General features: G+C 41.0%; 3 protein-coding genes across 4 annotated transcripts; 1 reads left to right on the top strand and 2 right to left on the bottom strand.

Moving 5' to 3' along the window:
• Positions 1 to 217: 217 nt before the first annotated feature.
• On the bottom strand, positions 218 to 11259 carry paics (phosphoribosylaminoimidazole carboxylase, phosphoribosylaminoimidazole succinocarboxamide synthetase). Its single transcript, XM_004557157.6, has 15 exons — positions 10875 to 11259; positions 10143 to 10640; positions 10004 to 10063; positions 9299 to 9910; positions 8556 to 8633; positions 8149 to 8306; positions 3431 to 3470; positions 3155 to 3352; positions 2012 to 2190; positions 1746 to 1925; positions 1521 to 1634; positions 1349 to 1432; positions 972 to 1152; positions 727 to 885; positions 218 to 506 (listed from the first exon to the last, which is right to left on the bottom strand). Exons 1-15 carry the CDS (start codon positions 11242 to 11244, stop codon positions 340 to 342), a joined length of 3078 nt encoding a protein of 1025 aa, XP_004557214.3. The 5' UTR covers positions 11245 to 11259; the 3' UTR covers positions 218 to 339.
• ppat (phosphoribosyl pyrophosphate amidotransferase) lies at positions 3653 to 18211 on the top strand. Of its 2 annotated transcripts, none has more exons than XM_023155524.3 (11): positions 3653 to 4246; positions 11708 to 11774; positions 12092 to 12298; positions 14404 to 14516; positions 14614 to 14759; positions 14980 to 15055; positions 15734 to 15885; positions 15969 to 16096; positions 16193 to 16414; positions 17338 to 17458; positions 17541 to 18211. In XM_023155524.3, exons 1-11 carry the CDS (start codon positions 4119 to 4121, stop codon positions 17711 to 17713), a joined length of 1533 nt encoding a protein of 510 aa, XP_023011292.1. In that variant the 5' UTR covers positions 3653 to 4118; the 3' UTR covers positions 17714 to 18211. The 2 variants fall into 2 exon arrangements, with proteins under 2 accessions (XP_023011292.1, XP_004557215.1); XM_004557158.5 differs by having other exon boundaries at positions 14983 to 15055.
• On the bottom strand, positions 17847 to 23519 carry si:dkeyp-117h8.4 (uncharacterized). The gene is made up of 9 exons (XM_004557159.3): positions 23359 to 23519; positions 23194 to 23257; positions 21683 to 21738; positions 21553 to 21586; positions 21429 to 21454; positions 21304 to 21352; positions 19211 to 20728; positions 18531 to 18573; positions 17847 to 18445 (listed from the first exon to the last, which is right to left on the bottom strand). Exons 1-9 carry the CDS (start codon positions 23434 to 23436, stop codon positions 18433 to 18435), a joined length of 1881 nt encoding a protein of 626 aa, XP_004557216.2. The 5' UTR covers positions 23437 to 23519; the 3' UTR covers positions 17847 to 18432.
• Positions 23520 to 23576: the final 57 nt, after the last annotated feature.

The following is a 23576-nucleotide window of genomic DNA, read 5'->3' on the forward strand; positions in this document are numbered from 1 at the left end:
GTAGGTGAGCCAGTATGCATAATTTAGAACCTGGGTAATTATCTCAAAGCTCTGCACCTTTTTTAAATCATTAAGGACATATGAAGTGCACTCATTACAACCTTGGAAAAACAAAAGTTCAAAGAAATCATGAAATCCTCCAAACTATCATGGGATTCATGAATATGAGTATATAAACCCATAAAAATTAGTCTTAAAGAAAGAAAATGCGCAGAAATACATATAAGCTTTAATCATTTGTCTCTTCATGGAATGATATGTGTGACAAGCAACTACATTTAATGGGTTTTTAATAGTAAACAAAGACAGTGTGTTAAAGTGTGAAGCACGCTGGGCTCTTCAGAGGCTGCAGGCCTGTAACTTCTTGTCAGCCAGCTTGAGAGACACCCAGGTGTTGAGCATGGATGCCCTCAGTTTGCACCACACCAGGTGGTCACTCAACCCGAAGATCTGCGCTGCAAACTGGGCAGAAGCTTCTGGAGACAATACTGTGGAGCAGCCAAGACCTGCAGGACAAATAAAGTAGAGAAAGACTTGGTTACCATAAGGGGGAAAAAATTAAAACCGTATGTATGATTCACACTGCACATGTATATATTGCTGCAGAAACGATGCACCCCCCCCTTCTTCTCCAACATGTTTGCACCGAGTAGGAGATCATCTGTATCTCATTGTACATCTGTATAGTGACAATAAAGGCATTCTATTCTAAAGAGCTCTTCTCACCACTTGGCATGCGGAGGGATGACCATACATCTTGCGATCCCCAGTCTGGAGTGAGAGGAGGGCAGTTGATAACAGGGTAAGCCGTGTTACCAGACATCACTGGGCCGAGGCCGTTACTTCTCCCAGCCACAGCCACGAATACAGTGGGTATCCCATCACCTGCAAAAAAGCATAGAGAAATTATCACATTATCAAGAATCCCTAGATCAGTTTAAAGATGGAATTATGTCAATATTAAAGCACACCTTCATATTCAGCCTTGATTCGGAGCGTCTCATCTGGACCCTTGTGTGCCGAGGTGACTCTGAGGATGCAGGGGATCCCGTAGGAGGTGCACGCCTTTCTTATCTTCTCACAATGGGCCATGTCTGAGGTGGAACCCATTAAAACCACCACCCTGCTGCTTGCCTGGGGCTTCAGCAGCAACTGTAGAGGCACAGAAACCATTGAATCATCAGTTTATTTCAGTTTTTGACTGCTCAAATTGTACTCGTTTTTTCCCCCGAATTGCATAAAAAGCAGCTGCAGGCTTTTGTGATGTTAAACAATGTCTGTTGGTTAAGATATTCAAAGCAAAATACTCCTACAAGATAAAGAAGAATTTAGAGTTTGTTTGCTGTACCTTGACCCTTTCAGAGACCCACTCAAAATTCCTCTTCACCATCTGCATTGCCTCTGGGGTAACCTCCTTCAGGTCTCTGTACACCTACAAAGGGGAAGAAAAAAAACAGTTTAAGGCTTGTATCTTCCCCCCCCTCCCTCATATCAGCATGAAATGAAAGTCAATGCATGACCTGTTTATCTTTCTGCTGGCTCCGATCTCCAGCTGGCCAAAGCCTCCATGAATCATTATCAATCACGTCAGCGAGCACAATCTCTTGAGTTTTAACATTGACACCAAATTCAATCTATAAGCAAAGAAAAAAGTCCTTAATTGTAGTTCTGCTGTAGGTACAGAAGAAAAGTGATTGCACCAAGATATGAAATTAACCAGCAGGGGGAGGTGCTGCACAGCCTACCTTCATGTCCACCAGGGTGCAGTTCTGAGTGGCCCAGGCCTTCTCCAGAATCTCAAAAATGGCCACAGTGCTGCGATTCATTATGTCCACCTCACACTGACCAATAGTGAGCCCAGCCAGACAGAATTTGGCCTCCAGCAGCTGCTCCTCTGACCACTGAGGATCATTGTTGGCATCATCCTAAAAACAATCATTGATGAGTTTGCATGCAACACTCACAGACTGAAAATGCATCGAGAGAATCACTGCACGCCTGGAAGACTCACTTTAAAGAACATCTCCATCTTTAGAGGAGAAAAGCGGTAGCCCTCTTTGACTCCTGGATTCCTCTTGAGGAAAGATCCAGTCGCCACTCTGCGACATACCCACTCAATGGGTATCATCTCACAGTGCGCTGCAATGAACGCCGTGTCCGAGTGCTGCTTAACAAAAGCTGTCTTAATGCCTGGGGGGGGGAGGGTGGATGTTAGGGCAACCTCAAACTAATGGACAAATTTCAATATGTGCAACCATGTCAGATTAGAAAAATATAGATTTTATTTAATTTTTTATACACTGGCACACAGATGGCTCTTCAAGTTACCATGATTTAAACCTATCTTTGATTAGGGTCAAGTGGATGGGATGTGGCTGGTTGGATCGGGTTAATTCTAAGTGGAAACACATCAAGTCACAAGGCAGCCATTACTACAGCTTGACTGACCTACGCGTCACACACAAGATGGTTACAGTTAGCCAATTGCTTATAAATTAAAGTCATATGGAAAGTAATTTTGGGATCATGTAAATCTTGCATGCCCTTCACATTTAAGTATTTTTGCAAGATTGTCATTTCTGTTCAATTCACCCCCCATCCATCCATGAAACACAACATAAAATTCAGTTCTTAGTGGATTGTCATTCAGAGGGTTAAAAAAAAAAAAAAAGAAGTCATTTTTAAAAAGTTGCAAAAATGAGAAGAGCCGAACTGCTTCCCATGTGTGGAAAACTGATTACCATGTACTTCTGAGATATTTAAATAAATCCAATGGCATTTCAGAAAAATCCTGCAAACTGAATAAGTGAGCCAGGGCTCTGACAAAGTGTGACAAACGTTTTATATTTTCTTAACATTTAAGCCCCCACATTAACTGAAACTGAAAAGATCAATGAGTCCAAAGTTTGTTTTTTTCCAGTAAACTCTACTGAATCAATTTACCTTTGATAGTTTGTTGCTCACAAAAACTTCTGCAGAAACAATGTGCCTAGATACTGGCCAAGTGTAAGGGACTTTTTTTTTTTTTTTTTTTTTTAATGGGAAAAAAAAAAGAGAGCTGCAATAATTATACACATGCGTTTGACAGAACTGCCCCAACCCACTCAGACTGCAGAATACTGTCCCCCCCTACAAACATTCAATAAGTCCTCACCAGACTCCTGCAGCAGCTGGAACACGCAGCTCGTAGTTTTGTTGGCAATGGCAGCTTTGCCCTCCATCTGATCTTTCCTCACGGCATTCCCAGCCGTGATCTGGTCTTTAGACTGGACTAGAACCAGTCCCGGCTGGTCCAAGAGCTCGAAAATCTGTTTTGTCTTGCCCTCATTGAGCTTTTGGCCGACTTTCAACTCTGAAAAAAAAGAGGAAAAAGTTAAAACACGCACATCTAACTTAAGCGCTAACGTGTGTATTAAGGATCGTGCAGTACCTGGGGTGGATGCCATAGCGCTCGTCGATCCTGAACAGTCCTGAAAGACAAATCACAAAACACGCCAGTTAACTTATTGAGAAGCAGAAGGTGTGCAGGCAGCCGGGGAGGGGAAGTGGGCCGTGTCATACTTGCGCCGGGAGCCAATCACAGTTCTCAACTCATCTAAACAACCAATCACAGCGGCGCACGTGAAAGGGAAGCGCTCAAACGTCAAGAGAAGACGTAAAAAAAAAAAAAAGAAAAAGAAAAAAACTTTTGGAGGTTTTTCTACCAAAGTTCATCCTTTTACTCTTTGATGAGAAGGTTGTCTTATCAAAAGCTCCAACAGGACTAAATAGTGTGGTTTTTGACCTAATCGATTAATTTGATTAGAATTATTCGTAAATTCCACGTATTCCATTTAATTCGTTATGATTTTAGTTATGGCGGACCGGTTGTTAGGTTAAAACGTGTCTAGTCTGATTTAACTCTGTTACTCGTGATTTCATGCCCAATTCAGCAGTGTCAGCTGAGTTTGGTATGTTTTAACAAACCACGTTGTATCGCTGCAAGCACGTGTTTGGTCACGAACGTGTATCAGGCAAGCGCTCATACAAACACGCGCGCGCACGGTAATTGCTCACAGACAACTAGGCGCGAGACTAGACCGCAGTTTATACGAGAGGCATCGGCGACAGGCGAGCCCATGGAGTTCGAGGAGTCGGGTATTGGAGAGGAGTGCGGAGTCTTTGGGTGTGTCGCTGCGGGAGAGTGGCCCACACAGCTGGAGGTGGCTCAGGTCTTAACTTTGGGGTTGGTGGCGTTACAGCACAGGTAAGTAACGGAAAACCAGTTACTCCAAAATTGGTAACGACTGAAAAGTTACCACACTAGTTAATGACGTCCAAGCTTTGCATTTTAGATGAAATGTTTGGTTTAAATTTGAATCTGACCCAAACTTGAGCAAGAAAAACAAAAATGCAAGATGTGAATTTTTGCAGAAAGCAACCTCATGCATCTACAGTATTGTGCAAAAATATTGACCCCCGCTCCCCCTTTTCTTTATATTTTGCAGAGAAATTAGAAAAAAACGGTAGCGACTTTTTAAATATGCACAGAAATAGGCTGTATATGACAAAAACTGAGTTTTTACTACTCTAAAGAGCATCAAAGCAAATATTAGTATGACAACCTTTATTCTTCAACACAACCTGAATTCTCTTATGGAAACTTTCTTGTAACTTCTGTAAGTAGCCTTCGACACTAGTTCTCCTGGCTTGTTGAAGGACATTCAGAGTTTGTCTTTGGATGTTTGTTTCCTTGTTCTGTTTTCCCTCAGTCTGTCAATTCTGCCATCCCACATTGCTTTAAAAATGTTGAGGCTGGGCTCTGGAGAGGCCAATCCATGACTGACCATGTTTCATTGTGTGTGTGTTCTTTCTGTCCAGGTATGCATTTCCTGCATTGGCAGTGTGTTTGGAATCACTCCTGTGCTGAAAAATGAGGCATCAATCAGATGCTTCCTCGCCATGCTAGATCAAAATCTGTCAGTATTTTTCTTTATTATAATTGAATCAGAGGCAATACAACCATGATAGAACCTCCACTGTGTTTTAAAGATGGCTCTCTATTTTACCTCTTGGTTTTTTTTTAACACACTGATGGCAGTTTGAACCGACAATTGAATATTAATTAATCACATCACTGTCGTCACAGATTTTTCAGTCCAGTTCTTGTGTTATTTGGCATACCTCAGTTCTTCCTCCATGCTCCCCCTCCTTAAGAATGACATCTTTACAGACACCCTCCCACTGACCACTGAAGAACCAAATCCATCTCTTAGGTCCTTTGACAGCCCCCCCCCCCCCCCCCCCCCCCCCCCCACACACACACACACACACACACACATTTTTTTGTTCATTTGAAAAATGAAAAACATGAAGAGTTAAAAATGCTCAGTGACAAGGTCTACACTGAAAAGGAGTGAAAGAGCAGCCAATGTCTAGTGAAAACTATAAAAAAACTTATGTATGTGTAAATACATTACTAAGGCAAGAATAAAAGTGAGCTTTGCATATTTCCTAAGGTTTAGCTATATAAATGTACATGTGCATAAGTTTAGGTTCAACACTGTGGACAACATAAAAAAAAATTACTTTGTATAAAACCAAAAAACATATGTATGAATTAGTTGTTCCAGTATTGGAGAGTACTCAGCCATTTGATTGCTATACCATAATTTGACTGTATTTAATCCCTAATGTTTTGTAATAATTCTTGCAGTGTTATTGGTTTTCAAAATGGAACATTCCCTTAGCTATCTATATTAGAAGGACATGTTATTCTTAGAGGATCCCAGGCAAGGATTGCTGTGTTAAGTGTAAAGAGCTGCAGCCACACCATGGTTCTCTACAATGTTCTGGCAACCAAGCACTCAACTCTTTCTGAGTGGGCATTGGATTACTTCATATAAAAGCACCAAATATGCCACATGCTTCTTTGCACACTAACTTTCTTTTTGGGATAACCAGCTTTTTTGGTGGTTATGACAAAGTGCTATATATTTCTGAATGCAGCCAGGTCATCCACTTGCTCAGCGCAGTAAAGTACCTTCCCGATTCAGAGGAGGTGAATGTTATAATAAACAACAACCTTAAACTCTGCTGCAAAACCTGTATTTCTACAGGTTCTGTCCTGTGACTGATTGGGTAGTAAAGCCTGAACACGGGTAGGACAATTTCTGGATATTTATCTACCACAGAATCAATTTTTTCAATAAGCAGGGTTTTTTCCAGTTTCTACTGTGTCAGTAGACCATTTTGCTGAAATGCTTTGCAAGCTGTGCGAAAAACATCAATCACTTACTTGGGTGGTTGCCTGATTTGTGGCACTGTGATCTACCACAATGGTAGATGCCTTCTCAAAAAGGCTTTGGAAAGCATCATTAGTTTTGCCTTTTTTGCCTCAGTGTGGGACTCAACAGACAGCCTGCATACCAGAGTTGGTTTGTGACGTTCTTTGGAGAGAAATATTGAGATTTTGTAGCTCTCCAAACTGATCTCCTGCATCCTGACAGTTTGCTCTACATCATAGGACTGGCATAATTCAGGCTGTGTCTTTAGCCATTTTTGAAAGGCTGTCTTACCTTCTGCCTTGTGTTTAAGAAGTTGGCACAGGTTTCTGATATTACCAAGCATGACCTCTTGAAGCTCAATGTTCTTGGGCTAAATACTTGAAGCATACATTCTTAAGCAATGAAGGCCTTGCTTTCTTCTGTTCTTCTTGAGCACACACTGAGAAAAAGACTACTCAATAGCTTTTCTCTTTTTTGTACAATTTTTGAGTCTACACTCATAAAAGCCAGATTTGATTGCCTAGCAGTTAGCAATTTTTTGTTTTCTCATCGACTCTGGTACAGTGGAAACACAAAACACCTTTTAAAGTGTCACTGTAGTTAGCAACATTTTATCAAGCAGCTTTTCTGAAAACATATCATATGATTGCCACATTCTTGGTTCTGATGACATATTCGATACAGTTGTTGAGACCATGCTAGTTTTAAGTTACTGAGTTGAAGGCAACTGGATTTCTTTTTTGGTTCATGAAGCTGTCCCACATAGAATTCACACTTAGGTCTTGTGACCGAAATAACCCATCCATTTAGTCACATGTCAGCTCAACTGATGTGACCCTTAACGACTTGCATAAAAACCGGGTGGGTCAACGATCCTCAGGACACCCTCCAAGAGCACAACCCCACTAAGGGTTAAAATACTTTGTTTTTGGAACTGAAAAAGCTTCACACATGAGAGGTGAAATGTCTTCAAGAACCAAAAGGCCTGGTTTCCTTCATCTAGCTTGCAATTTAATATATCATTCTTTTTCTCCCAATTTCATTGAATTTAGAAAGCCAACCCGACAACCTCCGGTTAGCAGATTGGACAGCGCAGAAGAGCTAGCTCATCAGGACAGGGCTGTTTACACCTACAGGCCAGTGGCCACTCTTTCAGTGACGATGTGCACATCCTGGTTTGAGTGGCGAGCCGTTATGTGAAAAGGGGATGACATCTTTGAACTATTGTTCATCATCTTAGAGTGATGTGATTGCAGCCAATTCCTAACACTGTCTAAATGGTACTCATGCTACCAATGGTCATGACAGTTTGCATACTAACAACCATGGAACTGAATTTGTGGCTCATTGTTAGTCAATGGTGCTGGTTTCAGTTGTTATGCAGCTATACCGCTCAAGTACTGTACTGTAAAGTTGTGGAAAACTGCAGTCAGTCGATACTGAAGAAGTCACCTGGATAAGCGATGAAACATTTCCATTGAAAATGCTGTGACCAGATGAAGAAAATCAACTTTCTGGGATTTTCTGACATGGATTAGTGAATAACCCTTAAGACATAACAGTTTTCATTCATAAAAGCAATAGAGCTGCAGCTTTTTTTTTTATTTTTATTTTTTATGATATATGCATTAATCAGTTCACCTTTGTTTTTGCAATCTGAAACAATCTAAAACCTAAACATGTTCAAGTTTGCAATCATAATTTTAATGTTCGGCATTTTTATTTAAAAAATGATTAACTGATTATCACAATGTTCGCCAAATAATCTGTCACTCGATTAATCAAGTAGTTGGGGTAGCTTTTAAAAAGTTGCCACAACAGCTTTTATTATTTAAAAAATACCTCAGTTTTATAATGGTCACATGAGATCAGTATATGTTACCTGTAATTCTGGCGACGGAGCAGGGGTGGCCATTGAACAGACTGAGTTGATCTTTATTATTGGAATATGGTCCGTCTCTTCTTTACACTGGCTGTGGAGTCTTTCAGCAACGAGAGGCCCAATGTTCAGCTTTTTTAGTGGTGTGTGCAGTCCAGGGTCTGGAAATAAGAAGGACAAAGGTTTACATTAACCTACTTTTTAAGTACTACTAGTGTAACATGTTAGCTCCTAGTAGGGTTATGCGAGTTGTGCATTTTATTAGAAGTCATGACCATATCCTTATCCATAATTTAATTATGAAGCGCCATGGCATATCATGGGACTTAGCCAGAAATTACAAAAGCTTCAGTCAATTGTGGATGTCACGTGACATTAAAAGGGATTACAGAAGGAGACATATTTCAGACCTTCATCTACAGCTTTCCTCTTGATTCTTCTGTGTGTTGAAGTAGTATCCTCTCTTTCCACCACACTCTCAGAAGCACCTGCAAAAATATAATATTAAAGGTAGTTACAAAAATACAAATATGCATTTTTTGCTACAAAAGAAAAGAATTGTCTTGGTACTAAACATAGTAAGACTGGCTTAAGACCACCTCGGGACTCCTTTTTAAATAAAATCTTTAAACTATAATAATAATATATTTTATATGTATATAATAATATATTTTAAAACCAAGTTGGACCAAGTTGTCTACTAATTGGAAAGTTGTTGGTTTGATGTCCGACTTCTCTGGACTGAAGTATCCTTGGGCAAGATAATGAACCTAAAGTTCAGCTGATGCATTGATTGATTTCTCATGAAGTGGTTAGAAATCTGTGCATTTTCTATCACATTTGGTAACAGATTCAGTGCCTTGACTTTGCTGGGGCTAATCTTGCATACATGTGTCATAAACCAAGAAAAGTCTGTTGTGAGCCAGGGAGAACCCTGAACTAAATGTCATCGGTTTGTTTTGTGTATGGGAAATATATTAAGACATAATGTAAAAAAAAAACAAAACAAAAAAAAAAAACATTTGTTTTTGGCTGTCCAAGATGGTCCTGCTTGATTATCTTACTCATGGTAACTGACCACTGAAAGCATTATGTAATCTTTTTCATCTAATTCATGCTGATAATAATGATGATGATTAAATGATCAGCTCACTCATCAACATGTGTTCTTGATCCAGATAATGCTCCTTAATTTTATGTCGCTTTGGCTCATAAGCATTTGATGTAGCCTCGATGGTTACTGATAAGTCCGAATCAGAGGTGCAGGTTTTGTCCTCCAAGGCTCCCTCCACAGCTCTCCTCGTGTTTGTCAACTTGCCGTCCACGTGATTTTTCTCATCACAGTTGTCAGATGTAGTAAGTCCGCCTGAATCTGCAGACTCGGCTGCTCCTGTGTCTCGCAGAGAGTCGTTAGCCGTGCGATTCATAATGGAGTCCACTTCCTCATAGAACCTCATGAGACGTCTCGGGTCAGCTTCATCAGTCTTGCCCCTTTGAAGGGACCTGTAGAGGTACTTGAGGTTCTTGTACTTTGTGTGGCACTGTTTCCAGTCACGTTCAATGCCTTGTTGCATTAACCTGTTCGAGATCTGGACAAAGATGTCCCTCTTTCTGGTTGAGCTCTCCAGCTGCCTGCGTATGCGCTCATCCGACCAGACTTGGATCAGGGCTCGCACCTCTTGGTCGCTCCAGTTTCGACCCGTGTCCGACACTGTGACTACTTGGAACTGGTCAGAGCTGGAGTCTGTGTGTGCTAGATGGGCGTCTGGGATAAAAGAAGAACAGATATGGAAGGAAAAGTTTAATTATGCTGCTAAACTCCACAGTTGATTTGGCAGATTTTTCTTTTTCGGCATACCTGCACTTCTCCATTTTACTTCCATTTCTCCATCCATGTCGTAATCGTCACTGTTGTCATCTTAAATGATAAATACATAAGAAAATTATTTTCACGAAGTCTTGAATCTAAAACAACTGCTTGCAAACTTGATGCTTACCATCATCAATTTCAATGACCACCTCACTCTTAGAGCCCGTTATCTGCCCTGTGTGGCCTGCTGCTGTTTGTAGCCTCCCTGCTTCCATTTCACCATCATACAGTCTCTTCTGCATTTCCCTGGTCCCATTTTCCAGTCCTTTGTCCAGTAGAATGGCCTCCACTTCATCAAAAAACTTCATGTATTTCCCCGGGCTTCCTGCACTGCTGCCTCCCGCAGCGTGTGCACTTTTCGCAGTCTTATAGTCATATTTCAAATTCTTGTATTTTGTACGGCATTGTTTCCAGTTCCGTATCACCCCAAAGTTTCTCTGCATTTGACGAGCCATCTCTTGGAATATGGATTTGTTGCGCAGCGTGCATTTCAAACGTTCCCGAATGTTGCGGTCAGCCCAGACGCACAGCAGCGCTCTAACCTCGTCATCCGTCCAGTGGCGGCCTCCCTCTTCAGCCACATTAGTAGAGTAAGAAACAGCTGAATGAAATCGAGTCTTCATTCCTGTGCACACATGAAAACATTGTAAATTTTGGCTAAATGTTGATGTAGAAAAAACCCAAAGAAGAACAAGATGACTTTTATGTAAGTGTTTGAATTACTTTTTAGCACAAGCAAGCTAAGAATAGTTTTAACTGGCGTGTCTGTTTATCCTTGGATACCAGTTTTTGTTTTTTCCCAAGGTGGAAAAAGTCATGTTGTTATCATCAATAGTACAGTGGTGTTGTACATGTTTACCTTCCTGGACTGGGTAGATTCTTCTTTGATTATCCACATCTTCTTCCTCCCATGGCCTTTCAAGCGGCCTTTCTTCCACTCCTTGGCTGTAGTTTGCCGATGTGCCTGCGTCAGCCTTCCTGCTCTGAAGTCTCATGCTTCTGCATTTGGCCTGACACTCCCTCCAGCTGCGCACAACACTGAGCCTCCTCAGACGCTCTGAAATCACCTCAAATGTGCTTCTGCTCTCTACTACGTGCTGAGCTCCAACCTGGTCCCACACTGAGAGTAGAGCCAGCACTTCTGCTTCCCCCCACTGCCTCTCCACTGAGCCTTTTTCCTCCCCCACCTCACTATCACCTCCTCTTTGTCTCTCTGCTCCTCTCTCCATGTTTGAGCTGACCTGGAAACGCTTTCTTTTCCCCCAGCCTGTCTGTCTCTGCTGCCCGGTTCCCTAGGCAACCAGGCGGTTAAGCCTGAAAGCAACGCCTTCATGCTGAAAAGCAGCCTCACCACTGGCTTAAGCTGTGTGCTGAGGGGGCGGGACTAAGTGTAATCTGAGAAGCAGCTTGGTAATGGATTGAAACTGCAGCAAGGCGACTCTCCATATATGGCAGCCTCACCGCAGGGAAGCAAATCTGCTTTTTCCTTTTTTGGGGGCGGATTTTGTTTCTGCTCCATTTGGCCCTCGTTAAACCAGTTTTGATTTGCCTCAAGGCAACCGTAACTGACTCAAGTTTATTCTTGCAGAGAAGAAACAGAAATCATTCATGCAAAAAAACACACTTCCCACTAATACATGAAAATTTACACTGTAATTGTGTGTGTGTGTGTGTGTGTGTGTCTCTACTCAGGGGACAGGAAAGTGCTGGGATTGTCACAAGTAATGGAGCCAGTCCACCCACGTACACAGCACACAAGGTAACACTGAATCATGATCAGAAGCTTCTTATATGATAAAACAGAAGCACAGTTTAACCCAGCATCTCAAAAACAGACCCAGGACGTATTTGGGTTGCGTCCTGAATATATTTCCATTTGGCACAGTTACATCAAAACAACCCAGCTGGTCAGAATCACACTGAGCACTTTAATGTTTGGCCTTTACAGACATGTTTTAAAGCCTTCAGACATCCTCATTGTTTGCTGATTTTCTGCTTTTTAACATCACTTTTATTTATTTTAAAATATTTTTGTGCAAGTTAAAACCTTCACAGAGCAATGTTGTCATTTTATAGGGAATGGGATTAGTGAGCACCGCTTTTTCACCAGAGGCTCTCACTAAACTGCGCTATGGTAACCTCGGCATTTGCCACACACGCTATTCAACCACTGGGATCTCAGAGCTGCAGAACTGCCAGCCCTTTGTGGTGGATACACTGCATGGCAAGATTGCTGTAGCACACAATGGAGAGCTGGTTAATGCCCATGCCCTGCGGAAAAAGGTGAGGAGGGGGCTCTGCTTGTCCACACTGAATGTTACGCATATCAATGTGACATAAAAATAATGAACTGAACACACACAGACACAGTTTTTCTTTCTGCTGAAATATTTATTTGCTATATCCAATCTTAACGAAGGTTATGGGCTGGATGTCAACACTTTCACATACCAGAGCTGCATCCATCATCCAGTCAAAGGATTTGTTTGACTATTAAGTGTTTTGCGCTCTCAAAAGAATTTGTATCTGCAGTTAATGCTCGCATTAATGAGAAACAAAATGAATAGCTTTTTAAAATGTATATCTCTTAAGAACATTTCAGGCTGAAAATCTAAAAAAAAACCCAAAAAAAACCCCAATCTATAAAATGTAAGCTATATTAAACTGATTTTGCCCCAGGGTGGTTGTGACTACAATGTAGCTTGCCATCACCAGTGTGTGAATGGGTGGATGACTGGATGTGTAAAGTGCTTTTGGGTCCTTAGGGACTAGTAAAGCGCTATACAAATACAGGCCATTTAGCATAATTTAACAAATCTGTTCCCATCCTGTCTTTTTCTCAGCAACCTCTCTTCCAATCTGAGGCTAAAATACACAGGAAGTTTTGACTATATTTATGAGAATGTGCACTGAGTGAGAATTCCACACATGATTTGCCATGAAAAATCAGTACCAAATCATTAACTGCTCTCTTAAACTTCACTCCAAATTTCAAAAGTCTGAACGCTCAAACAGGCTTTTTGAAGTTCTGCCATCACTCTGATGGTTCAGTAAATCAATTACATTTACCTTGTCAAAGGTGATTTGAGACACTTACTCATGCTGGTTGTATAAGTGGATCTTGAGAAAGCTGTATTACCATAATCGGCTCGTTCGACACTGCCATTTCTATGATTATGCTTTCATACAAACCTGCACATTCACTGAGTGCATATTTATAACTGTCCTCTTTTTTTTTTTTTCTTTTTTTTTTTTGTTCTTTAAAGTAATCTTATGACAATCCATGCACTTTATATTATATATCTAGTCGACCAATTACGATGAATTAATAAGATTTTTTTTTTTTTTTTTTTTTTACGCAGACCTTGTCAGCTGGATTTGGTTTTTAACCAATTATACATAACTAACCTTTCAGAAGGAAATTTAAAGCTTTACATCAAATAAGTCCTATTCTTTAGGTAAATTTAGACTGCCTCCCCTTTTTCCTAACAAGAAGTCAGTATCTCTATTCATAAGTGGCACTGAAACATGCTCAGTCCAGCTGGATCACATCAACGTCCCTTCTCGAGTGCACTTTGTGATCACTAACAAAAATCTGTGTGTCATGTATATGTGTTGTGTTTTTGTTTTTTGTTTTTAAGACAAGCCAGACCTTTATATGGAATATACAGTACGTACTACCTATTGAACTGGACGGTGAAATAGATCATCAATAGACCAATGGATTAACTTCATACTCTTAGTTGTCCTTTATGCTCAGCAGCCATCTTGGAAACTGCTTCAGGTGATTATGTGGACAATTATTTTAAAGTGATTTAGTTGATAACATTCAGTTGGCAAGTAAAGGTCACTGTTTCATTTCCAGCCAGAGACACAAATCCTCTTTGTGCATCAAGAAAGTCAGCCGGTATAAATCTCTGCCAACTTAAACATGTGGCCAACCTCTTGTGACAAGCCAGAATCTTAAAGTAGCTTTGTCTGATCTGAAAAACCCATAAATTTCATTTTGATGGCCGCTGAGACGTAAAAGCAGGACTGATTTAGAAATAAAATGTAAAAAACACAAAACACTTTTCTCCAGAGTCCTGACTCACATTATAGATGCAATAATTGAAGGAAAAATAATAAGTAGACTTATGTATATCTTTGTGTCATTATATAGCAGCTGTGCCTAAGCGCAGTTAAAACTATCATGAACATCAGGCGAGCCTAGACGTCAGTGCAACAACATGATTGGCCTGTGTCTCTTTCCCAGAGTGGCTGTTGAGTGGCTCTTTGAGGGCAGGGGTGTGACAACCATTTCCATTATAAAATTTTCCAAAGACTGCTATTCCACAGAAAATAACATTATTCCATAATTAATCAGTCACTATAAATGTGCCTTGTAGGTGATGCGCCATGGTGTCGGCCTCTCCACCAGCTCAGACAGTGAGCTCATCACCCAGCTGCTGGCACTGACTCCACCTATGGAGGAGCTAGACTCACCTGACTGGGTTGCCAGGTGACTGTTGTGACCTAATGATATATAAGCATAAATATTTTTGCTTTACATTACTTTAATGCTGTTTTTATTTGTTTTTTTTTGTTTTTTGTTGTAGAATTAAAAACCTCATGACTGAAACGCCAACATCATACTCACTGCTGGTCATGTTCAAAGATGTAATCTACGCAGTGCGTGACCCTTATGGAAATAGGCCACTGTGCATTGGGCAGCTCGTTCCCATCTCTAAACTGCACAATCCAGGTATCTACACAGTTGTTGCATGTGACCGTTGCATCAGAATTAGTGCAACTGCAGAACACAGGCATGTTTGCTCTCAAAAGACTAGCTTTACTGATAAAAAGGACGCCTCACGAGAGGTCAATGGTGCAGCAGAGCTTTTGGCCCTTTTGATTTTGTCAGAGGTCAGATGTGTAAGCTGGTGAATGATTAACTTGATTCTTGTTTTTTTTTTTTTTTTAAGCAGGCGCTCAAGAGGAAGACACTGAGGGGTGGGTTGTGTCATCAGAGTCGTGCAGCTTCCAGTCGATTGGTGCCAAGTAAGCATTTGTTACCTTTGCAAAAGTATTCTTTAGTATAAAAGGAACCGTAATGCCAGGTGTAAATCATTTTTATAACCTTATTTTTTTATTTTTCTTTCTTTCCCAAAGGTTTCATATCATTTGCCTTAGGCCACGAGTACTTTTTTTTTTTTTTTTTTTTTCCTATTTTGGCGCTTTACACTCTCTCCCCCCCCCCCCCCATAAAGATGGCTTTCGATAACAATCCTGTAACCTAAATGACAAGTTTTGACTAAGGCTGTCAGTGTTAATCGCGTTAAAATGACGTTGACGGCAAAACCGCGTTAACGCAGCATATCTCCGTTAACGACCGACATGATTAATGCCGACAGCCCTAGTTTTGACACCTTAGTATATTCTAGTAAAGACGTGATTCAATGACCATCGTAATAGTTCTGGTGTTTCCCAGTGGTAACGACATAGCTTTTGATGCACGCCCATTGCTGTTCGGTTCCGGGTCGCTGCTCGTGCGGCCAGCTACCTAGCCTGACTTGTCTCCCCAATGTGATGTTTGTGTATTTTATATACGGTCGGCAAGGTCAGTCTCTTAATTGCCCCTTGGGGATAAATTCTTCTGAATCTGAATGCATGAACAGTGAAATGGTGTTCCTTGAGTCCATCCGTTCATTGTACTTTTTTGTCGTTATTGATTAACAGGTACTACAGAGAGGTCTTGCCAGGAGAGATAGTCCAGATATCCAGACATGGTGTCAAATCTCTGAGTGTTGTGCCCCGACCTGAGGGAGACCTCCCAGCCTTCTGCATTTTTGAATATGTTTATTTTGCCAGACCAGACTCTATTTTCGAAGGTATGCATATTTATTATGGGTAACACACTTACTGATTACTCATTTCTTAAATGTATTAATACTGAAATATCAATGTACTACAGGGCAGATGGTCTATACTGCCAGACAGCGATGTGGGCGGCAGTTGGCCATCGAGTCTCCGACTGATGCAGACGTTGTCAGCACTGTGCCAGAGTCTGCAACCCCTGCTGCTCTGGGCTACGCTGAGCAGGTCTGTCTACAGTGTGTCTGCTCCACCTCAGTAATCTTATAATATACCGGGTGGACTTACAGTCTCACTAGTTTTTCTTCTGTCTTCTTCTCACAGTCTGGTCTTCCATACATTGAGGTTCTGTGTAAAAACCGCTATGTTGGAAGAACTTTTATCCAGCCAAACACCCGCTTGAGGCAGCTAGGAGTGGCCAAGAAGTTTGGAGCACTGACGGACAACTTTGCTGGGAAACGAGTGGTGCTCATTGACGACTCCATCGTCAGAGGCAACACAATTTCCCCTATTATTAAGCTGCTGAAGGAAGCGGGTGCCAAAGAGGTTCGTTTAATAGTGTTTGGCAATAGTTGTTGATATAGCACACACAACATTTTGGCAGAGTGGCTCAGAAACTGGTTGGTTTGGATTGTCTGATAATTCAGACTGTAAGTAGACTAGAAGCACAGGAAAGTAACATAAAACTGGAGTTTTTTTCTTTTTTTTCTTTTAATGGCAGTAAGTGGAATAAGTGAGAAAAGCCCATGTGTTTGTCACATTGCGTACTATACTTACATCAGGGGTTCATAGAAAATATTAGGCTCATTAACTGTCAACTCAAAAAAGTGGGCGTACCACAAGAGCAGTCTGAGACTGTATTTCCAATAAGACAGAAAATTCCCTCCGCACTATGCATGAATTAAAACCCCAAATCCAGGATATCTGGATCCAAATTTTGGGGGTATTTTCTTGAACATCCCAGTTATTATTTCATTGATACATGTTTATTTGGGAATATCTAATCTTGTAATACTAAAGATAGGAAGTGATTAACTTTTGGATTTTTTTAAAAGTTGGGCCAAGCCCCACGTCTGGTAAACCATTTTTATGAAAATCGGTCCCTAATCAGATTTATGGCATGAGTAACATACTCTCATTCATCATTTTTGGGCCTACTAGTCAATCTGATCTGAACCGTAATTCACATTTTAACCAAACATTCATGCAGCACTTTATTGTCTCTTCTTCTATACACATCAAGTGCTTGATGTGTATAGAAGAATAGATAAATGCTACATTTTTGCCACACTTAGTAAAGGTAAATAATCATTGTTACATGAATTAACGGAAGATACGTTTTGTTTTGTTATTTCTGACCATTTGAAGAACAAATATTGGTCCTGAAAAGGGCACCTAACTGTGTGTGACCAGAATATAGTCACACACTAACTTTGTGTTTATAGTAACCTAATTATTCTTCTGGACAGGTCCACATCAGGGTGGCTTCTCCACCAATCAGGTTCCCTTGCTACATGGGCATCAACATCCCAACCAAGGAGGAGCTCATTGCCAACAAGCCGGAGTTTCAGGACATTGCTGGTTATATTGGTATTTAAAAATGCACATCTACCATTCATTTCTTTGCCTGGTCAGAACAAAAGCTTGTGTTTAATGCTAACGCTATTTACAGGTGCTGACAGTGTTAAATATCTGACTGTGGAGGGCCTCGTATCTGCTGTCCAGGAGGGTATTGCTTTCCATATTGAAAAGGACAAAATTAATTCCAATAACAAGTCCAACAGGAAAGTGGGCCACTGCACTGCCTGTCTGACTGGGAAATATCCAGTGGAGCTGGAGTGGTAACTGCTGCACCAACAGTAGCACTGTGGATGGTGCTGCAAACTTTAAATAAAAAAAACCCCCCTTGTTCTACATATGGTTTATCTCAACATTGCCAGCCGGAACACTAAGATGTTGCACAACTACAGAAGGTTACTTTATTCAGAACCCCAGGAAGCTAAAAGTGATGCTTTTTCTCACCTGTGGTGGCTAAGCTTTTTTCTTTTCCTGTTCCTGGATGTGACTAATTCCAGGTGTGTATTTCTTACCACACAAGTATGTTTTTGTTTTGCAGCTGCATTTATTGAAAAGTAGATTTCCACATGTATTCAAAGCATTTACAATGCCAGAAAAAGCGCACACGATAAATGACCAAAACATTAAATCATCTTTATTTCTGTTATTTACTTAAGACTGTTTTGTTTGGGTTTTGGGCTGTTTGCTCAAATTTGAACAATACAGGAATATGATGTATGAATAATAAACAATAACTACAATGACAAGTACTTTTTTTTTTTTTTTTTTTTTAAATAACTACATTCTCCCATTGACAATTTTATTTCAATAATGAATAGACAGAAAAAATGGACATCAAACATATTCAAGAAATGATAGAACATAAGAACAATTATAATCAATTAAAAATAGTTCAGAGAGATTAATTATCAGCGGGTTTCCATCGCAGAACTAGATGGTCATACATTTCATTAAATTTCATCGGCCCATCTCCTTGATGATCCCCTTCATCGCCATTTTCTGTATGTGACGGGAAAAGGTGAGTAAGAACACATCAACCCCCAGAGGCCAAAAATATCTTGTACATGGGAATTATTTTAGTCACCTGGGAGAGTAGCCACAGGTCATTTTGCTCTCTAGTGAACTTCCTGTTGAATAAAGCATAATGATTAGGTAATCAGAAACAAGTCAAGAAAACTATGAAGATCAGATGTGAAGGGACAGACAAACTTCACAGGTGCAGTGTTGGTCATTTAGTAGCTGTCATTTTTGTGCGAGTTGTATGCTACAGTGACCTCTGTCTGCTCCACTCAGTATGAGAATGAATTTTGGCTTGTACGGCCTCTCATACAAACACACAGGCGTGCTCTCTTTCTCTTTCCCCAAGTGGAAATTCACTGACAAAATACACGTCGATGGACTCTTTACATAGTTGTGATGATTAAACTTGCATAAAATAAGTCTGACTTGTAATTTCAAAACCCAAACTTTAAAGAAATATTGGGGGTTCTTACAAAGTAAGCTGACAATCAGTTTATATATTTGTATCTTCTTTAGTTTGTGTTGTCTGGGTGAGTGGTTCCTTAGAAAGCTGCACCCTAGAAAAAACATGCACAATCATGCATGCATCCAAATTCAGTGGGTGTGTCCTCATCAAAGTCCTCTTCCCAAAATACCTGCCTGCACCTGATATGTTTAGGAGGCATCTTAACTGCACTTTTGTAGCTATGCAAAAATACATAATTTGAGCACTATCACTTGACTTAAAAAAAGGATGAGGCTTACCCATGCCAGAAAAATCCGCTGCAGATTCAGCCTCCACATATTCCTCATGTGCTGGATACTGCTGGCTGCTGAACCTTTGAAACATGTTGTGCTTACTGGAGCTACCACCACGAGGCAGCTCCAGTTCAGACAAAGGCCTTAGCATCGCTCTGCTGTGGCGTTTGGACCCTGGGGAGTATGTGCAATACACTTCCCTGAAGCGTTTGGACTGTGGATGGCTGCTCCAGTCTAGGTCCCTGTGGCGTTTCCTCAGGACAGACCGGTGTGGTGACAGTGCAAGAGCAGCCAGAGCTGATGAAGAGTGACCTCTGCTGGCCTCAGAGCTTCTAGCACAGAGACGGCATGCAGGGCCATTGAAGAAAGTTGACTTGTTCTGACACACAAACTTGTGGTAAAGTTTCATGAAATCCTCATCAACTTGTTTTGGTGAGCACGAGCCAGGGGATGAAGGCAGGACGGAATCAATGGAGAGGTGTCGTACGAGCCTGCGATGACCCCCTGCTGCTGAGGCTGACTGCGGTGAGTGTGGCAGGAAGGACTGCTGGGAGTTTTGAGAGTAAAGCATCTTCGGTGGCAAAACAGGCCTTTTTGTCGGGGAAAACAGAGAGGCCGTGAGTGATCTGGGCCTCATAGGCTCTCTGGAAGTCACAGAATATTCACTGGGGCTTCTGGAAAACAAATGAGGTGATCTTCCCAGGCTGGTCACCACTCTTGCTTTTAGGGGACTCCTGTCCCTAAAGCTCAGCGCCTCCTGCCTGACTGGGGAGCCATAGATATCAGGTCTCTGTATTGCAGCAGTGAATTCTGGTGCAAGGATGGAGCTCCCAGCTGTCTCTAATAGAGAAAGACTTGATCTTTCCTCAGAGGCTTTAGCACAAGGTCGTGAAGGACTGACGCTATAGGCAGAGGCCTGGTCTTCCAGCTGGGTTTGTTTACGAGAGGACAGCTGAGACACAGTGAAAGTCTTGTTTAATGGTATCTCTTTTGGTTTAAAGGACACAGAGGAAGCAGAGAAGTCCATTACAAGGACAGGCTTATGCTGGTGCCTGCTCATAAGGTTTTCCTCCCTATCAGGAGATTGGTGCATTTCGTGCCAGTCTCTAGGACAGGTCACAGTCTGCATAGGCGTTGTTTTGGTCCTCGTGAATTGCTCTTTCATAGGCCTGCTGGAGCTTTTCTCTGGAAATGCTTTTGTGGTCATCTTTGGTTTGCTGTTTGTGTGTCTAAGTGGGACGACAAAGGTGTTGTTGAGGTTACTTCTGTTTGATTGCTGACGCCATCTGCGGTACCTCCTCAGCACAGAATCAGCGGCTGTAGAGACATGCTGCCGATCCCAGGCCCTCTTTATCCGACTAATCATACTTGGATAGAGCTCCACCCAGGAACTGCCATGACTTCTAAGAGACATTTCCAGCTCCTCATCTTGGTCTTCAGGTTGAAGGTCCACATTGGAAAAGTTTCTCTGACTCTCATCCAGTGAGCTCACAGTCAGCTGAGTCACATCACTTCTAGTCATCCCTGTGTGTGATGCACAAGGGGAAACAAAATTGGGAATTAGACAAATAATATACTCAGTGCTTCTCTTGGATAAACAATCTTTATATATACACTAGTGGACAACCCTCTGTTTTATTTGGAAAGTTCACACACTACCAGCTTCCAGCTGCCTCACGGGCCAGGTTACCTAACTGGGGTAACCGGATGTACTCCAAATCTTCTATCTTGGATTGCAGTTGGCGATAGTGGTGTTTCTTTTGCTCCGAGGGTTCACTGTGAGCTGGAGGCCCACTCTAATTAACCCTCGCCAAAGCTAAGAGCAGAACAAGGATTACCTTTGCCAGCTGCTGTTCAAGGTGTTGGAGTCTAACACTTAAAACTACCACAATGGTCAACTATTCATTTATCACAAAGTACAGGGAAATCAAAATGTTTGTGGAGGCAAAACTTATTAAATATATTATTTAATAATTAAAGAGAGCATGCATGTGTAATTTAAGAAAGCAATCACGCATTTCTGTTGTGCATTTCTTTGTTGTCACAAATTTAATCCAAGACTGGAAAACACTGAAACAAAAGGATTTCCTTTTTCTTACCACCATCTTCCATAGACAGCTGGATGCTGGTATCAGATGACAAGTCCAGCTGTCAAAAACAAACCATCATTAACTCAAGTTATGCCAGATATTTTGATACAGAAGGTAATTGCAGGTATATTTACCTGAGAGTCTCCTGTGGGGTCCTGTGCTGTGTAAGAAATGTTCAAGTTGTATTAGATGAACTACACAGTGAAGCAAAGAAAAAGATGCATGTTGTCATTTAAACTCTTAATTCTGAGAAATTACCTCTTAGTGACTCCTCTCTGACATCTGTCGAGCTCTGAGGAGAAAATGTGGGTGATTAAATAGTAGTAAACGCAGCTTATGGTATTTTGTGTCGTGCATGGCTGCAAAGGTCGTTGTTAGTAACCCAAACCTTCAGTTGCAGTGAGATCACCTTCTTTTTAGATAACGTCATGTAGCTGTCAAGCTCTTGAGGACAGAAAATATACACAATGTGGTCAGACAACAAAAAAAAGTGAACATTACAGATCGTCAAATATTAAGCAGTGTTTCAGGTATCAGGCCTTCACCCATTGGACACACAAATACCTATAATTGAAATCTGGTGAAGAAGATAACAGCTGGAGGACGTAACATTTTCTTCCATTAAATACAATCAAAATCACAAATCATGCAAATTGCATCAACCACTAATATTCTAATTGGAGCTGACAGAAACAGTAAAATGTATCATGTGACATGGCCTTAATGTCTGAATGACATTAAAGGAAAGCTCTGCAGTTTTGCTTCTTTCAAATTATATCCAAACCTTTAATCCAAAATTAAAACAACACTCAAAATTAGATCTGGGAAAACAAATCATCCAGGTTTATGTTTTTTCTGGGATAGACCACCTCAAATCTCTTACTGCTGGTAAAAATCTCACCTTCAACTAATTAAAAATGCAGCAGCAAGACTTAGCACATAGCATTGCATTACCCCCGTTCCTGGCTCCTCTCTACTGGTTCCCAGTACATTTGATTTTAAGGTTTTACTGATCACTTTTAAGATATGTTTTGATCTCGTCTCCAAGATACTTTGCAGAAATATTATCTTGTTTGTTCTTCTTTTTTCAGCTGCTCTCTTTAGGGATTATCTTTAGCAGATTATCTACCTTCATCTCAGCCAATCTTTCTGCTCTATCACATCAACCCTCTGCATGTCCTCCTTCAACACATCCTCTGTCCAGTATATCCACTATACCTCCTCTGCTCAAACCATCTCAGCCTTGCCTCTTTAAATAATGTCCAAACCACTAAACCAGAGGTGTCCCTCTGATGTTCTCATTTCAAATCATGTTCATCCAGGTGACTCCCAATGACAATCTTAACATCTTCAAATCGGCCACCTCCAGCTGTGCTTCCCGTCTTTTTGTCAGTGTCACCACCTCTAAAGTACACATTGCAAAACTCACGCACCCCAAGATATTTAAACTCATCTACCTTCCTTAACTGTACTCGTTGCATCTTCATCCACACACATTCTATCTTGCTTCTGACTTTTAATCCTGTCCTCTCCAGAGCATACCTCCACATTTCCAAGCTACTATTATCTCACTTTATTGTCCTCTCATCTCAATGTTTGTTTTCCGTTTTTCACTGTTTCTGAATTTAGCATTTTGCTTTTGCTTGTCTGTCAAACTGCTTTGCAAACTCAAAACACTTTTCAAAGATTTATAATTAAAGTCTATTGTTTTTATTGTAATAAAAGGCCCTTCAGGCGACTATTGCTGTGAATTAATATATAAATAATACTGAACTTCATTATTCCAGAAAGAAAACAAGTCCTGTGATTGATCTAGCTTACAAACGCATCTAATTAGTTAGTTTTCGGTTACCTTTACTAACACAGACGATGTTATTAAAACCTTTCCGGCTCACTTACTTGTGGGGCTTATATCGTCGAGATCAACCTCTGTCCCCGCGTCCTGGTACTGAAGTTTTGAATACTATCAGAAGGAAACAGAGGTTGGTTAATTCTGTTGCTTTCATTTGCAAAACCCGCTGATAGTTACGTTCATGCTAACCGTCCATAGCCTTATTCACACACCTTGTCTATGATTCGATCCAGGGAAAGTTTGAACTTTGAATTGTTATTTTGCAATTGTGTCTTTACAAGCTCATCCATGTTTGCATATAAAATAATTTTTTATCAAAAAGACGACAAAGAAAGAGAACAGCTAAACGAAGAAGAAAAATGGCGCTTTCGATTTTAAAGATTCTACGTCACAAAATAGTGGAATGTGATTGGACAGTGGACATATGGTG

Source organism: Maylandia zebra, linkage group LG23, assembly GCF_041146795.1.
Source record: "Maylandia zebra isolate NMK-2024a linkage group LG23, Mzebra_GT3a, whole genome shotgun sequence".
Lineage (NCBI taxonomy): Eukaryota > Metazoa > Chordata > Actinopteri > Cichliformes > Cichlidae > Maylandia > Maylandia zebra.

What these genes read in the sequence shown, in the direction of transcription:
- ppat (XM_023155524.3), top strand. Translation starts at nt 4,119, where the DNA reads ATGGAGTTCGAGGAGTCGGGTATTGGAGAGGAGTGCGGAGTCTTTGGG. An exon ending in TTCCAGTCGATTGGTGCCAA is followed by an intron (nt 15,056 to 15,733) that starts GTAAGCATTTGT and finishes ATTGATTAACAG; the next exon opens with GTACTACAGAGAGGTCTTGC. An exon ending in CTCTGGGCTACGCTGAGCAG is followed by an intron (nt 16,097 to 16,192) that starts GTCTGTCTACAG and finishes TTCTTCTCACAG; the next exon opens with TCTGGTCTTCCATACATTGA.
- paics (XM_004557157.6), bottom strand. Translation starts at nt 11,244, where the DNA reads ATGGAGAGAGGAGCAGAGAGACAAAGAGGAGGTGATAGTGAGGTGGGG. An exon ending in AATCTACCCAGTCCAGGAAG is followed by an intron (nt 10,641 to 10,874) that starts GTAAACATGTAC and finishes ATGTGTGCACAG; the next exon opens with GAATGAAGACTCGATTTCAT. An exon ending in CGCTATGGCATCCACCCCAG is followed by an intron (nt 3,353 to 3,430) that starts GTACTGCACGAT and finishes CTTTTTTTTCAG; the next exon opens with AGTTGAAAGTCGGCCAAAAG.
- si:dkeyp-117h8.4 (XM_004557159.3), bottom strand. Translation starts at nt 23,436, where the DNA reads ATGGATGAGCTTGTAAAGACACAATTGCAAAATAACAATTCAAAGTTC. An exon ending in CAGAGAGGAGTCACTAAGAG is followed by an intron (nt 21,455 to 21,552) that starts GTAATTTCTCAG and finishes TTTCTTACACAG; the next exon opens with CACAGGACCCCACAGGAGAC. An exon ending in AGCGGATTTTTCTGGCATGG is followed by an intron (nt 18,574 to 19,210) that starts GTAAGCCTCATC and finishes TTTATTCAACAG; the next exon opens with GAAGTTCACTAGAGAGCAAA.